The sequence below is a fragment of the Lepisma saccharinum genome, chromosome 1 (genome assembly GCF_977018435.1).
Source record: "Lepisma saccharinum chromosome 1, izLepSacc3.1, whole genome shotgun sequence".
NCBI lineage: Eukaryota > Metazoa > Arthropoda > Insecta > Zygentoma > Lepismatidae > Lepisma > Lepisma saccharinum.
Window position 1 is genome coordinate 75,604,267 of NC_139229.1, and position 12,530 is coordinate 75,616,796.

The 12,530-nt window shown below is 34.6% G+C and overlaps 1 protein-coding gene across 8 annotated transcripts in view; it reads left to right on the forward strand.

The window, feature by feature from the left end:
* Window positions 1–12,530, forward strand: part of LOC145996700 (very long chain fatty acid elongase AAEL008004-like) — a 107,784-nt gene that overhangs the window by 82,452 nt on the left and 12,802 nt on the right. For 4 of the 8 annotated variants that reach the window (XM_083133230.1, XM_083133224.1, XM_083133220.1 and 1 more), the window contains exons 2-7: window positions 3,513–3,607; window positions 4,684–4,746; window positions 5,872–6,062; window positions 8,267–8,353; window positions 9,508–9,564; window positions 12,142–12,250. In XM_083133230.1, coding sequence (XP_082989356.1) covers window positions 3,547–3,607; window positions 4,684–4,746; window positions 5,872–6,062; window positions 8,267–8,353; window positions 9,508–9,564; window positions 12,142–12,250 — 568 coding nt within the window. In that variant the 5' untranslated portion in view covers window positions 3,513–3,546. Of the gene's footprint in view, window positions 1–3,512; window positions 3,608–4,683; window positions 4,747–5,414; window positions 5,530–5,871; window positions 6,063–8,266; window positions 8,354–9,507; window positions 9,565–12,141; window positions 12,251–12,530 lie in introns of those variants that run through there. The other 4 variants (XM_083133241.1, XM_083133238.1, XM_083133233.1 and 1 more) reach the window with 3 other exon arrangements.

The following is a 12,530-nucleotide window of genomic DNA, read 5'->3' on the forward strand; positions in this document are numbered from 1 at the left end:
AAGTTGAACAATGGCTAAAATAACACTAGGCAAACATTAATCGCCAAATCGGTAGAGAGATATTAAAACATTGTGACTCACTTTGCGCTTAGGGTCAACACCAGACTTTGTTTTGCAGTGGCGACGATCTTATTTTCTGCTGCTCTTAATATGGACTTCAGCAACGAAAGCGATATAAACGTTTCTGAAATAGAGAAGGACAAAAATTGATTTCAATCTGGCGTAATGTTTATTATTACAATAGAACATTAACATTGACATGTTGGAGTATGTCTTGTGCAAGTCCCTTTATAACCTTGCGCATTTAACATTTCTCAAGGGACTTTTTACAACATTTTTTTAACTTACAGGTAACTATTTTAAATAAGGGATTTTCCTCGTATACTTTGAAGGGTGCAAATTAGCCGACGCGCCCCAAAAAATTAACTCTTACCTAAAGCTGAGCCGATACCACCATTTGCCGATACCGATACCATGGCCGATACCGATACTTGTATAATGTCAGTATAAAATAACAAAGGCTAGTTACAGAGTCATACTAACTCGTCAATCACTAAGCACGTATCTACAAATATATTTGGGGAGTCAGTCCGAGCCAAGTGTCTCAGAAATATAATAATAAAAGTGTTTGTATTTAATACGTTAATATAATTATAGGTCGACTCGTAATAATACGTAAATTAATTCATTAGTACTTAATTTCTCCGATGCGTAAGTAGTATTGTTGTATGTAACCACAGATTAAGAAACGGAGGAAAGACAACGTAAATATTAACCAATAACATGATTTAGAATAATTTTAAAATGTATTATGTTGCTTTCAGTTCCATTACTGTTTTAATTCAGTGACGTTCATAGTTGGATTCTGGAGAGTGTTAAAAATGCCTTTGGTGCAGCTTTTCTACTAAAAAAATCAGCTACGTGAAAATGAATGAAAATACATTCTCCTTTTAAGGTCATATCACTCCCTTCAGTACTTTCTAGGTATGCTACTAGATGGTGTTAAAAGCAAAATCACAAAACGTGCTTCTTGACACAGAAAGTCAGTACAAGGAAAATTGAAAATGATGGATTCGAGTCCAGTTTTTGGTTCGCTACACACGTTGTATCACAACGTTTCACGTAAAGATTTAGAGAAATCTTTGAAAGTTAGTTGGCAACCGCTGAAGGACATCACGAATTAATTAGGTAACTACTGGCTTTCCACAAACAAGATCACGTGCGGGAGAGTCTGCAGACAACTTACGTGATATATTAAGAGGTGACTTACCCCCAAAACCTATTTCCTTGTGATGTTATGGAAATTTACGCATATCTGTTACCTAGTAAGTGGCGGCGATTAGGGGGGCGAGGGGGGCAGTTTCCCCCCTACTTCTTGCAAATTTGCCACAACACTATGCTAATTTTTTTCTACGAAGGGAAATATACTGTCTTTGCCCCCCAGTTTTGGCACCTTGCCCCCGGTTTTGGAACCCAATCGCCGCCACTGCTAGTATATAAGAATTATTAAACGGTATCACTTATTTCTTACTGTGATGGCACCAAGGGTGATCACTTGATAGTTCCTCTCCTCAACCATTTTCCAGGATAATTTATTACTTTTGTTCCTTCAGAGCCTCTCCGATGGCGTAGTGGCAACGTCGTCGCCTTGTAATCAAGGGGTCCCGCGTTCGATACCCGGTGGAGGCACAAGTGGTTCGGATCCCACTATAAAACTGTAGGTCCAGTCCAGATTACCCTTCCTGTGCATAAAGTGGACTTAAAACTCACACTGTCCGAGGAGTCTATGGAGCAATGCTGCGCATTACGGCAGAGAAAGCGAGTGGGAGTGCGCGTACTTGAAAACGGCTGGTAGCTGCAACCGCGTTTTCCCCTCCATGCACTCGCTTCCCTTACCACGTGATCATTGGTCGAGCCCTCTCGAGTCCAGTTGTTGTGCAGAGACTTGTTTTCGTTTCTCTTGCTCCAGAGATTAAGGAACAGAGTGTACTTGGAATTCTTCATGCTCATGATTGAGGTTCAGCACTGATTCTGCAAATCGAGACACGGTTTCCTCGAGTTGCGTGTTCAGCTCAAGAACCTAACTGTTGGGAGCACGCAGTGGCTGTGTTCTTCCTGGCGACGCATTGAGGTCGACACGCTCGTGGACATCTTCCGCCACCAAACACGTAAATACCTCCTGATCACATGGTAGTGCATGCCACCACGTGCTTCCAACTTATTTCAACGAGGCCATTGTTGCTGTGCGAATTAAACTTTGGGGGGTGCTCACTCAGTGTTGTATTTGTGATTTCATTTCAGAAGACAGTTTTTTTTGGAGGGGTATGCAAATTTGTTTATGTTACCAGTCAGTAAGCTATACTGTTGCCTTACGATTCTTAGAAAATTGATTCAAACCTAAGTCAGTAAATCTTACCGTATGATAGCAGTTAAACGTGATTTAGAAACACTTAGTACATGAATTTACATTCCAAGAAAACCAAACCTCATACACACAAAGAGCTATCGAATTAGAAAGACCGAAAACTTGACCAAATTTTTATTGCCAAGTTGAAACTTAATGTCCAGCTAATCTACCTACTAGTTTCCTGTGAACACTTTAACACACGTGAAATATCAACACTATGCCAAGACAACTTAAGTGGAAAACAGCCTGCTGTTGTTTCGGCTCGGATTAGGTAGGTCAGTTGCAGAATGGTACCCCTGTTTTAATCCATAAAAGTGTATACTTTTCAGCAGGGGAATCCTTGATGACTGTACCATTAATGGACACGAATGATTTTTCAATTGTGTTTGTTACAGAAATCATGTACTACATGCTTTCAATTCCATTTTATTTGAGGGGGATAAAATCATTCCTGGCAGGGATAGAAATAATTTTCTTTCCCCGTGGATAATTCTTTTCTTTGGGGGAGGAGAGGAATCCCGGGCACTTGAAGGGTGTAACAGGGGCACTTGCCCGAAGAACTCCGCTTCCATGAGACCAGTGCAAGACTTCTTTCATATGGCAAAAGGCAAACAAAATATTTATGGTGTAATTAGCACTTACCGGTGGAAGTTCAGAAATTCTGTAAGGACGTATGCAAAATATGCACTAAATTTCACTACAGCAAGAAAATATTTCCGCCCCAATCTGCCTCCTCCCTTCACTCATTTTTTTCTCTGGCGGCTTCATTGGGATTGTGTTTTTAACAGTTTCTGCACAAATCTTCATGTGTACAAAACATCCGACATCATCCTCCATGTTGGTGTGTAATAGGCTAATAATGCATCAAAATTTGCAAAATCTAATATTGTGACGATTTGTGCACGCGCCTTGTTGTAAATGCTATTTGGGAACCCTTAAGTCCTCGTTGATTGAAACTTTTTCTAGCCTCGAACTTTTTGATACGAGCAGGTAGCATAGCATCATCAGACCATATAATATAACTTTATTGAAGGATAATGTATTGATGTTACTTTACTTGGCCATACTGCTACGGACAGTAACAGCTTTCTTTCTTCTATTTCAGAGATTGTAATCGCGGAAACACACACAGTTACACCATGTCAGGGTCTCTAGGAGTGATGTTAGACAATTTCAATGACTATCTCAAGGACCAGAGTGGTAAGTATTTTAATAACCACAATAATTGATTGTATTCTTTATGGATCATTTAGGCTACCTTGAAACACAAATGTCGTATTATTAAGTAATGGCATGCTGACCGTGACCGGGGCTCAAAGAGGAAAGATGTATTATCAGTTACAAAATACTAATTTAAGACCTAATAAAATGAAATCCTTGTTTCCCCTTCTCGTACTTCTAACGATGTTCATTAACAAGTTGGTCTTCAACCTCAGTATATGAGAATTTTAAAATAATTTGTACATTTCCAGTTGAATAAGTACACACTTAATAATAATATTGGCAATAATTAATTTTATCTTAATTAGAGAGCACTACGAGAGCTTGCTTCTTTTACCGTTAATTTACAATAAATGTTAAAAATAAGCAATATTTTAGAGTTAGTTAATCTGGTTTAATCGAGTTAAGAATACATTTAATTTATCCTGCATTAGAATCATTTACAATCACCATTGCTCACAAATTAATTGCTATCAATATTACACGTTGATACTAATTAATTTAATTACTTAATATGATGTTTCTTCCTGCTTCCTAAGTTCGTTGAGTTTATTTTTAAGTCGACTATATGCACAGAAATGCTAATGAGGACTCTATCTACAGTTTAAAGCGGGATCCGAACCACTGTGTGCCTCCTCCGAGTATGGAACCCGAGACTCCTTGATTACAAAACGACAACGTTGCCACTAGGACCTGCTTCCTGAGAATGTAATTTGAAAAACATTTTGGAACCACTTATCATAATGATCTCTGTAAATACTTATTTCCAGTTTTCATTCACGAAATGAAATTCAGCATTTTTAGCTGTTTACATTCCTCATCAACACACAACAAATAAAACTAAATAATAATGATAAATAATAACTTAATGTCATTGTTTTACAAATAAAAATAGCCGAATTAGTCTGATGTAACAAATAAACATAAAAGTATAATATAAAATTATATATATGTAAAGTTTTTCATTGTTCATCTTCCATACGTTCATCATAAGGGTGGGACACCGGACGTTTTCGGCTTATAATTGTGCATACATTTTTGTTTTTACCTTACAGAAGTTCAGAACCAACCAACGGAGAAAGACAGTTGGAAGACAACTCAGTCGTCAAGTGAGCAACGTAAAGTGTAACACCTCTATCGATAATTTAGCCCGATACTCGAAACGTAGATTAACTTGTTTCGAATATATATTAAAAAAAATAATTAATTAAATATTAAACTGTTTATCGTCGCGGATTGTACGTACAAAGTTTGTTCGTATCTTATTGTTAAAAAACATATGTAAGATATTGGGACATTTTCCGGTTTTTATACAACCAAAAAAACTTTATTTTTTACTAAAGATATTATTGCATAATAGCTGTATTCAATCATATTGTAATTAGACCTTCATAGTTCGATATTCATTGGACTTAAGTTGTATGATTTGCTTTAGTTTAAAACTAATGACAATACCATATTTCAATTTAGCTATAGATACAATGTTTTATACAAGGATCAGAATAGGCGTCTTTTTTAAATCTAAAATTCGTCTCATCAAAACTATTTTTTAGCTATTTATTTGTCTATATTTCGCACAAATGTCCGAAATATGAGCGTGGAAAATAATAATAATAATAATAATAGGGGCGTTGACGTGTTATCCTTCTCTTGAATCTAAGTTTAAGCGAGAACTATAAACGCACGTTCAAATTGTCATAGTTTCGGATTACGTCAACACGTTATATAACTTACAGCGTCCTTCCTTAAGTTGTTGATCTTGTTACTAAATGACGTAATGAGGTGGGGGGGGAGTTATTTTGAAAATGTCAAGATTATTAGACAGCTCCAGACACTAGATATAATACCATTACCTGGAGAATTGACAGGATAGACGAGTATTTCTCTATGAATAACATTAGGTACGGTATTAATTGTTTACGACTTTGTAATTTTGCCCTTGTACACGAAATGTTCCTGGTATACGTTATTACGTTGAAGTGAACGTGTACACATAAATTTGTAATTCGCATTTCCCTACAATCCACATTTCAGATTTATTAAATGGAATTTAAATATTTTCTCGTGTCCAGGTTGGGCTTATATTTTAAGACAACTATTTAGTTGCGTACATGATTAACGGTTAGTGTAATTTATCTTCAATGCAAACAATTTTATACAAAAGCTCTTTCATGTACAGTACAAGAATATTTGCAACGTGAGTGCTCAGGTGAGGTTAGTAATGTGTTCATATTTTGTTACAGATCCTTATGTCAACCCATGGCCAATGATGGAGAATCCCCTAACTCTATTGACAATTCTAATCACCTATTTATATTTTGTCCTCCGACTGGGACCACAGTACATGAGGCAGAGGAAACCGTTTCAGCTGAAAACGACACTCATGGTGTATAATATCTTCCAAGTATTATTCAGTGTCTTCCTAGTATATGAGGTAGGATATATTTTTTTCATGTGTATATTTGCAGATAACAAAAATTACTTTTTGCCCTCAAAAGCGAAACATACTAAGAAAATACATGAAAAGTTGTTCACCATGTCAGAATGTCAGAATGTTCATTGTCATCAATTGTCTTATTAACAATAGCATTTCTACTCATATCACACATTTTAATTCCTTTACAACAAAACAAATTGTTACACATTTGAGAGTAATGTATAAAACGAGGTTATCAGTGTAGAAAACTGGTTATTTGTTAAGAATAAGTATTTAAGTTTGTTCAGTTTCCTCGAATATTGTAAGTTTTCTGTAAAATCTCGCGTTGTATTTACTAAATAATAATGATTCTGGCTGAAGATGAATAAGATCTTAGAACAGCACTTGGCCTTAGTTCTGATTGTTTAATTCCGAATTTATCATGGTGTACAGGCATTTGTTACATGGTTGGATTTCTAATTATACCTGTTAATACATAGTTTAGAGTCTTAGTAATTACTTAATGCGCATTTTCTGAGAACGATTTTTCCTTTCTGTATACTCATGATTATTTGATTGCGAGCATCCATTTGTTTACTGTCGTCTTGGGTATGAACAAATGCTGCTGTCATCTACTTCACGTGTGGGGGTGGGTGCGAGGGGTATTTCGTCGCTAAATGTTCTCGTTAGGTTAGGCGGGTTAGGTTTAGGGTTCTTAGAAGTAATAAAATATTTCATTTCGTTGTTAGGTTAAGTGGGTCAGGTTTAGGACTCTTAGCATTAAAATAGTCTCTAAATGCTTTAAACATCTGCTCACGTAATATCTGGTCTCAAGCACAAGCACGAAACCCACTTCGAAGCTCTCATGAAAATCCACAAAAAAACCCTGTCCTAGTTGACCGGAATCCCAAGAACGACTGTTCGCGCAAGGTACTTTTCAAATCATAATTTCTCCGATAACTAATACTTAGTAAAGCTTTTAACTGTGCTAATTAGTCTCTCTAAACGTCAAACTTGCTCCGACAATCGTTTCCAGTATTCTAAAGCACTATCTAATACCCCTATAAAACTTGCGGATAATCATTTAACATTCTGAACTGTTCCCAGCACTTATTTAAAAAATCGTTTTCCGATTTTTACAAGGTAACTAATTCAAATCTTACATTAAATTGAGTCTGAATGTTTAATGGGAATATACATCGCACACCCTGGTGCAAAAAAGAATCATATTTTACACAGATATAACAAATTGAGTTCTCTCAATACTACCATTAGACGTGTACAGTGGGAAGCGTAAGTATTACCAAACAAATTGTCCATCACCATGTTATTTGCTTTGTTTTAGGCAATAAGACCTTCAAGAATTTAAACACAATGCCGAACAACTGCTGACAACCTCTGCGCCAGTATACGTAAAAATCCAGCCTTATAAACACGTAGGATGCAAGAGAAAAATTAATGAAAATAATGAAGGACAGTATGTCGAGCAATACTTGTGCATCGCACTGTACGTCTCCTAAATATAGGCAGAATCTGTAAAACTGAAATCTGTAGTTTTCCTAAGCACTTGACCTAAAAAGCTGTTGAGAATCCTTTGGCAAGAGATGAATTGTTATGATCCTACGATCGACACGATTACTTATGAATTCAGAACTATAAGATAAATGGTGTGTCTTTTTATTAACGGACCACTTGTGTTTAAGAAGTAATTATGTTGGTATCATTTTATTACACAGTTATTTAAAGTTTCGAGCAATCTAATTGACTCCCAAGTTCTCCATAATTACTTTCAACTCGGAAGCAAAAGAAAAGTAATAATATGCCAATGAAAAGTGAACACAAATTAGATAACATAAGTAGTTATATGTTTTATAACCAACCTACAATTAAGGAGAGTCAATTGTACCTGATAATAATATGAAACGTATCACTAAGGTTTTGATACCAGTGTTGGAGCACGTAAAGTGGTAACAAGTGATTAACATAAAAAGATAATTTAGAACTTACGTAACTCTGAAATTATGAGTGAAGATTGGCCGAAACGTAACTTGACTATTGGCGAAATTTCATGCAAGGACAATATCAGCAAACAATGTAACTGTTCGTATTGTTATTATTTTATTAAGCAGATGTGACACAAAATATCTCAATCTTTAAGTATTGATATGGTATTTACTGAACACTGTTAACAAAATTTTAACTTGTTATATCTTTATTTGCAGGGTATAAACGTTGGACCATACCAGCAGTATTTAGAAGGAAGTTGCAAGTCAGTGGGAAATAGAAAGCTAGAAGCACATGACTATAGGGTAAGCTATGTATCAATTCTAATTAAACGTAGCAAGTTGTATAATTCGAATTTAGAAGTAATAACATAACAGTAATTATTGTGTACATAATCAAAATTGGGCGACGGATTGCCAAATTCGTCCTTCCCTTACACACACACATTTTTACAAGCTATTTCGACAGGTTTGCTAGAAGAACAGTTGCTTCTTACTTAACCTTGTCTAAAATAAGGCGAAAAATACTTTTAACCAAATTTTTTGGTGCTTCTTGTTAGGCTAGGCTGGAGTTTTAGACAGTTTCTAAAATATCTGTATTTGCATTTCTTGTTATTTTATGTCGCATTTCTGCCAATTTTAGGTAATGGCGACGAAGGGGATGAGTTATGATTAGAATTGTTTTATTATAGTGTAATAGTATACAATAATTATTGTGCAACATTGGAAGAATATTAATAAGAGCTAAAGAATTATCATGTTTTCAGGGTATTTGATACATTAGGGCAGTGGTTACAAAAGTGTGCGCCGTCGTGCCCTGGGGCGCCGCGAAATGTTCCAATATTTTCCCTGAAATGATATGATTGTTACAAATATGTTCTTATTTAGTACATTTTGCACATAAAATGTTTCTGAATTTGAAATATGTGTTCATTTCTTTTTAACTTAAGGCAAGCAAACTAACCACGCTAACTGAGCGTTGCAAGTGTTAAATAGGCCTACATTCTGAGTTGGGCGCCGCGGGAAAATCTTGAAACACTAAGGGCGCCGTGAAACGAAAACGTTTGAGAACCCTTGCACTAGGAGAATAATTTCAGAAGTCCTTCCTTAAAATAAGTTTTAATACTGCAAATTCTTAATGAATAAGTGCATATTAGGTCTGAATTTAGAAGGGCTGAGGGGATATAGTCCCATGCCTCCGTCTGCGAAGTGTACTGATTAAAATTGCTTCGAAAATGTAATATATATATATATATGTTTGAAAACTGATAAAAAATATAAGAAACATACATCCCTCATCTGCCATAACATGGCCTGAAAGTTATAACTGGAAATGTATGTAAAGGGGACCGGGGGGGGATCACGATGATGTTATTCCAGGACCCCCAGATATATTAATAGTGTGTTTTCGAAACATTTTATGAGTAATTCTGCTGTTAACGTGCAATTTTCTATTACAGATACGAGCAGCAGTATGGTGGTACCTCTTCGCAAAAGTTACAGAGCTTCTTGACACGGTGAGTAAATTAATGAACGCAAGTAATGATCATCATCTTTCTTTATAATATAAAATTTCATCCAGTGATTTTTAAGCAATACAGAACTCATAAGCGTGTAAACTTAATTTAGCATCACAATTTCTTAACAAACTTTTACAAGTAATTTCATTGCTAGATTTTGAGTACGGATTTGTTTATTAAGAGAATTGAAATTATTATTATTAAATCTCACATCTAAAATCTTTATATATAATCAACCCATCTTAAGTTATTATTTTATGATCAACTTTTAAACTAATAGCGAGTTAATATATAAATATAACGCTTCTGCCGATGACAAAACTATTGTTATTTAAACGTGTTACGTTATCTACAAAACTTGTTTGTTTAACATATTTTCCTAATAATTCTGTGAATGTTAGTGACAATGGTTATTAGCATGCAAGTGTTACAGAATTCTAGGGGCACGGTGGAGTAGTTTAGAATCACAGGTCTGTCGTAAGCTCGATTCCCACCACCGGCAAATTGTTCACCTGAAGACGAGAGAAGGGGTGTTCTGTTGAAACGTAGTGTTAGAATAAGTATACGTAGTAGAAGATAATGGAAAATGTTCAATTAACATTGCATGCTAATATTTTCCTAATCCCACAATAATAATGTTTTGGTTAAGTGTTCAACCAAGTACAAGGTTCGGGTACTACACTATAAGATTAATAATGGTAGTAGTCGTAATCGTACTACAAAGTCTAACATTCAAAAAGGTGTTGCAAACCCATGATTGAATTAAACACGGGACTTGAATACTGATCCGTAGATTGCATTCCACAAGGGTATAATTAGTTTTGCCCTGTAAACTTTGCTACACAAATAGTTAGCAAAGAATTAAGGACTGAAGTTCGGGTAATGGAGTTAAATGTAATTTTATTAATTTCATCGGTGGTGGCACTAATACGGTTGTATATCTTTAATAATGGATCACATGATTTTACTGTATGGTCGCTTTAAGCTTTTCCTTTACTTAATGTTTCAGCACTATATAAGTTATCAAAGTTGTCAACCTTTTTGAAACTGCACAAAAGTCACTTATTTTCATATTAAGTTAAAGTACAATACACCAGTTAAACCAGATGCCAGATTATAAAGGAACGAAGAGGTTTGTTCTTTGAGTACACCTTACTTTCATACAAGCGGTGTACACAACTTGGCAAGGGAAATTTAGTTTCAGGGAATGATCTAGCGAAGCACAATTGGTAAGTACAAAACATTGAAAAGTCCTACTGGGTTTCAGGTGGCAGCAGGTTAAAATATTATTGGTCCTCTCATTACAAATAACGCTAGATAGTTCACTGAGATTTTGCCTGTTTCACTTTTCATTCTGATCATTACATTCTGATACTTGTTTGAGTATGAAGTTGATCACTGATCAAATATAAGTCTTACTTAACGGTACAATATTTAGGTGTTATGTGCTTCCTAATCATTTCACATACTGCAGAATGCAGATATTACATTTATATTTGGAAAAAATATATATACGTATATTGTGTATTACATGTTATGTTTCCTAAATAGTTGCTTTACTAAGGTATATGTTAATCATTGTAACATTGATGTCACCATAATTTCATAAATAGATAATTGACATGAGCAAGAACACATTTTCAGTCCTATTCGCTGTTTCATGTTTCATGATGTAATATATCACAACACATTCTTCCCATTGGGAATATATTTTAACAAAATATCAAGAAATAATTTCTTCCAATACATATAGGTATGTACAAATCAACGTTTATTAAAAATGTACTAAAAGAAAGTAGAGTATTGAAACAATCGTGTTTTCCTTTAAAACGTAGATCTTAATTAAATATTGTTTAATTCCATTCATTCTTCTTAATTTTCTTTCAAAATACATTGCTCATAAGTGAACATCACTAGCAGATCAACTCATATTTTCTGAATAGTAACCAAATTTATGTATTGGAATAGAAATGTAATTGTTGTCAATGCAGTACTGCACAAGCATCGTGCGTTAGGACTTATCATAGGCCTAACATTAAAGTTTGAGGAAAATATAATAATATAATAATACATACTGTTAATTTATGATTTGTCAAATTTTCAGAAGTTACATCTAAGAATTAGTGTTGATTTGTTTACTGAATCTAATTTATATAAAAAATATTGGAAAACTTGTAAACTGTTACATTTGAACTTGCTCTTGCTATAAAATGCAATCTATTTACAGCTATTTGGTTTCGTACGTGTATGCAATATTGACATAAAACCAGTATTATCATAATTAATGTGTGCAGAGGGGAATACAGATATGTGGGAAGCGAAAGCAATGTAGGCAATAAACTTTGACGACAGAATAATAAACAAAAGTGAAATACTAATGAAACACATGGTTGAATTTAATTTGGTTGAAATAAAGCGTAAAGGAAAGTCAAGACCTAGCAGTGTAATAAATGTATTCATTATAAAATGACAAAAACTGTATTGCTAGATTTTTTTTAAAGTTTTTACAGCAGCTTACGAAAAGACATTTCAATATTTGTTTCGTTTATAATGAATACTGTATTGATGTTTCAGGTATTTTTCGTTCTTCGAAAGAAACAGGTGCAAGTTACGTTTGTCCATGTTTACCACCACGTCATCATGCCTGTGCAAGCCTGGGTCCATATTAAATTATCTTTCTCAGGTAACTATTATGCTTTTTAGTATTCGGTTCATGTTATAAATACACACACTCATTTACATGTTAATATGTATAATCAAGGTGGCTACTGTATTAAACAAATAAAATGAAAATATAATTACAGGTTTTCAAGGCGAATTTTGCCAAAATTCAAAGCGAAATATAACAATTGTTGCAATAAAAATTAATTTGTATTAGCATTTACACATTTATGGATAGCTACTTATAGTTAGATCTAAGTAATTACGTGAATAGTTTATGGACTCCACGAGCCGTAGAAAAC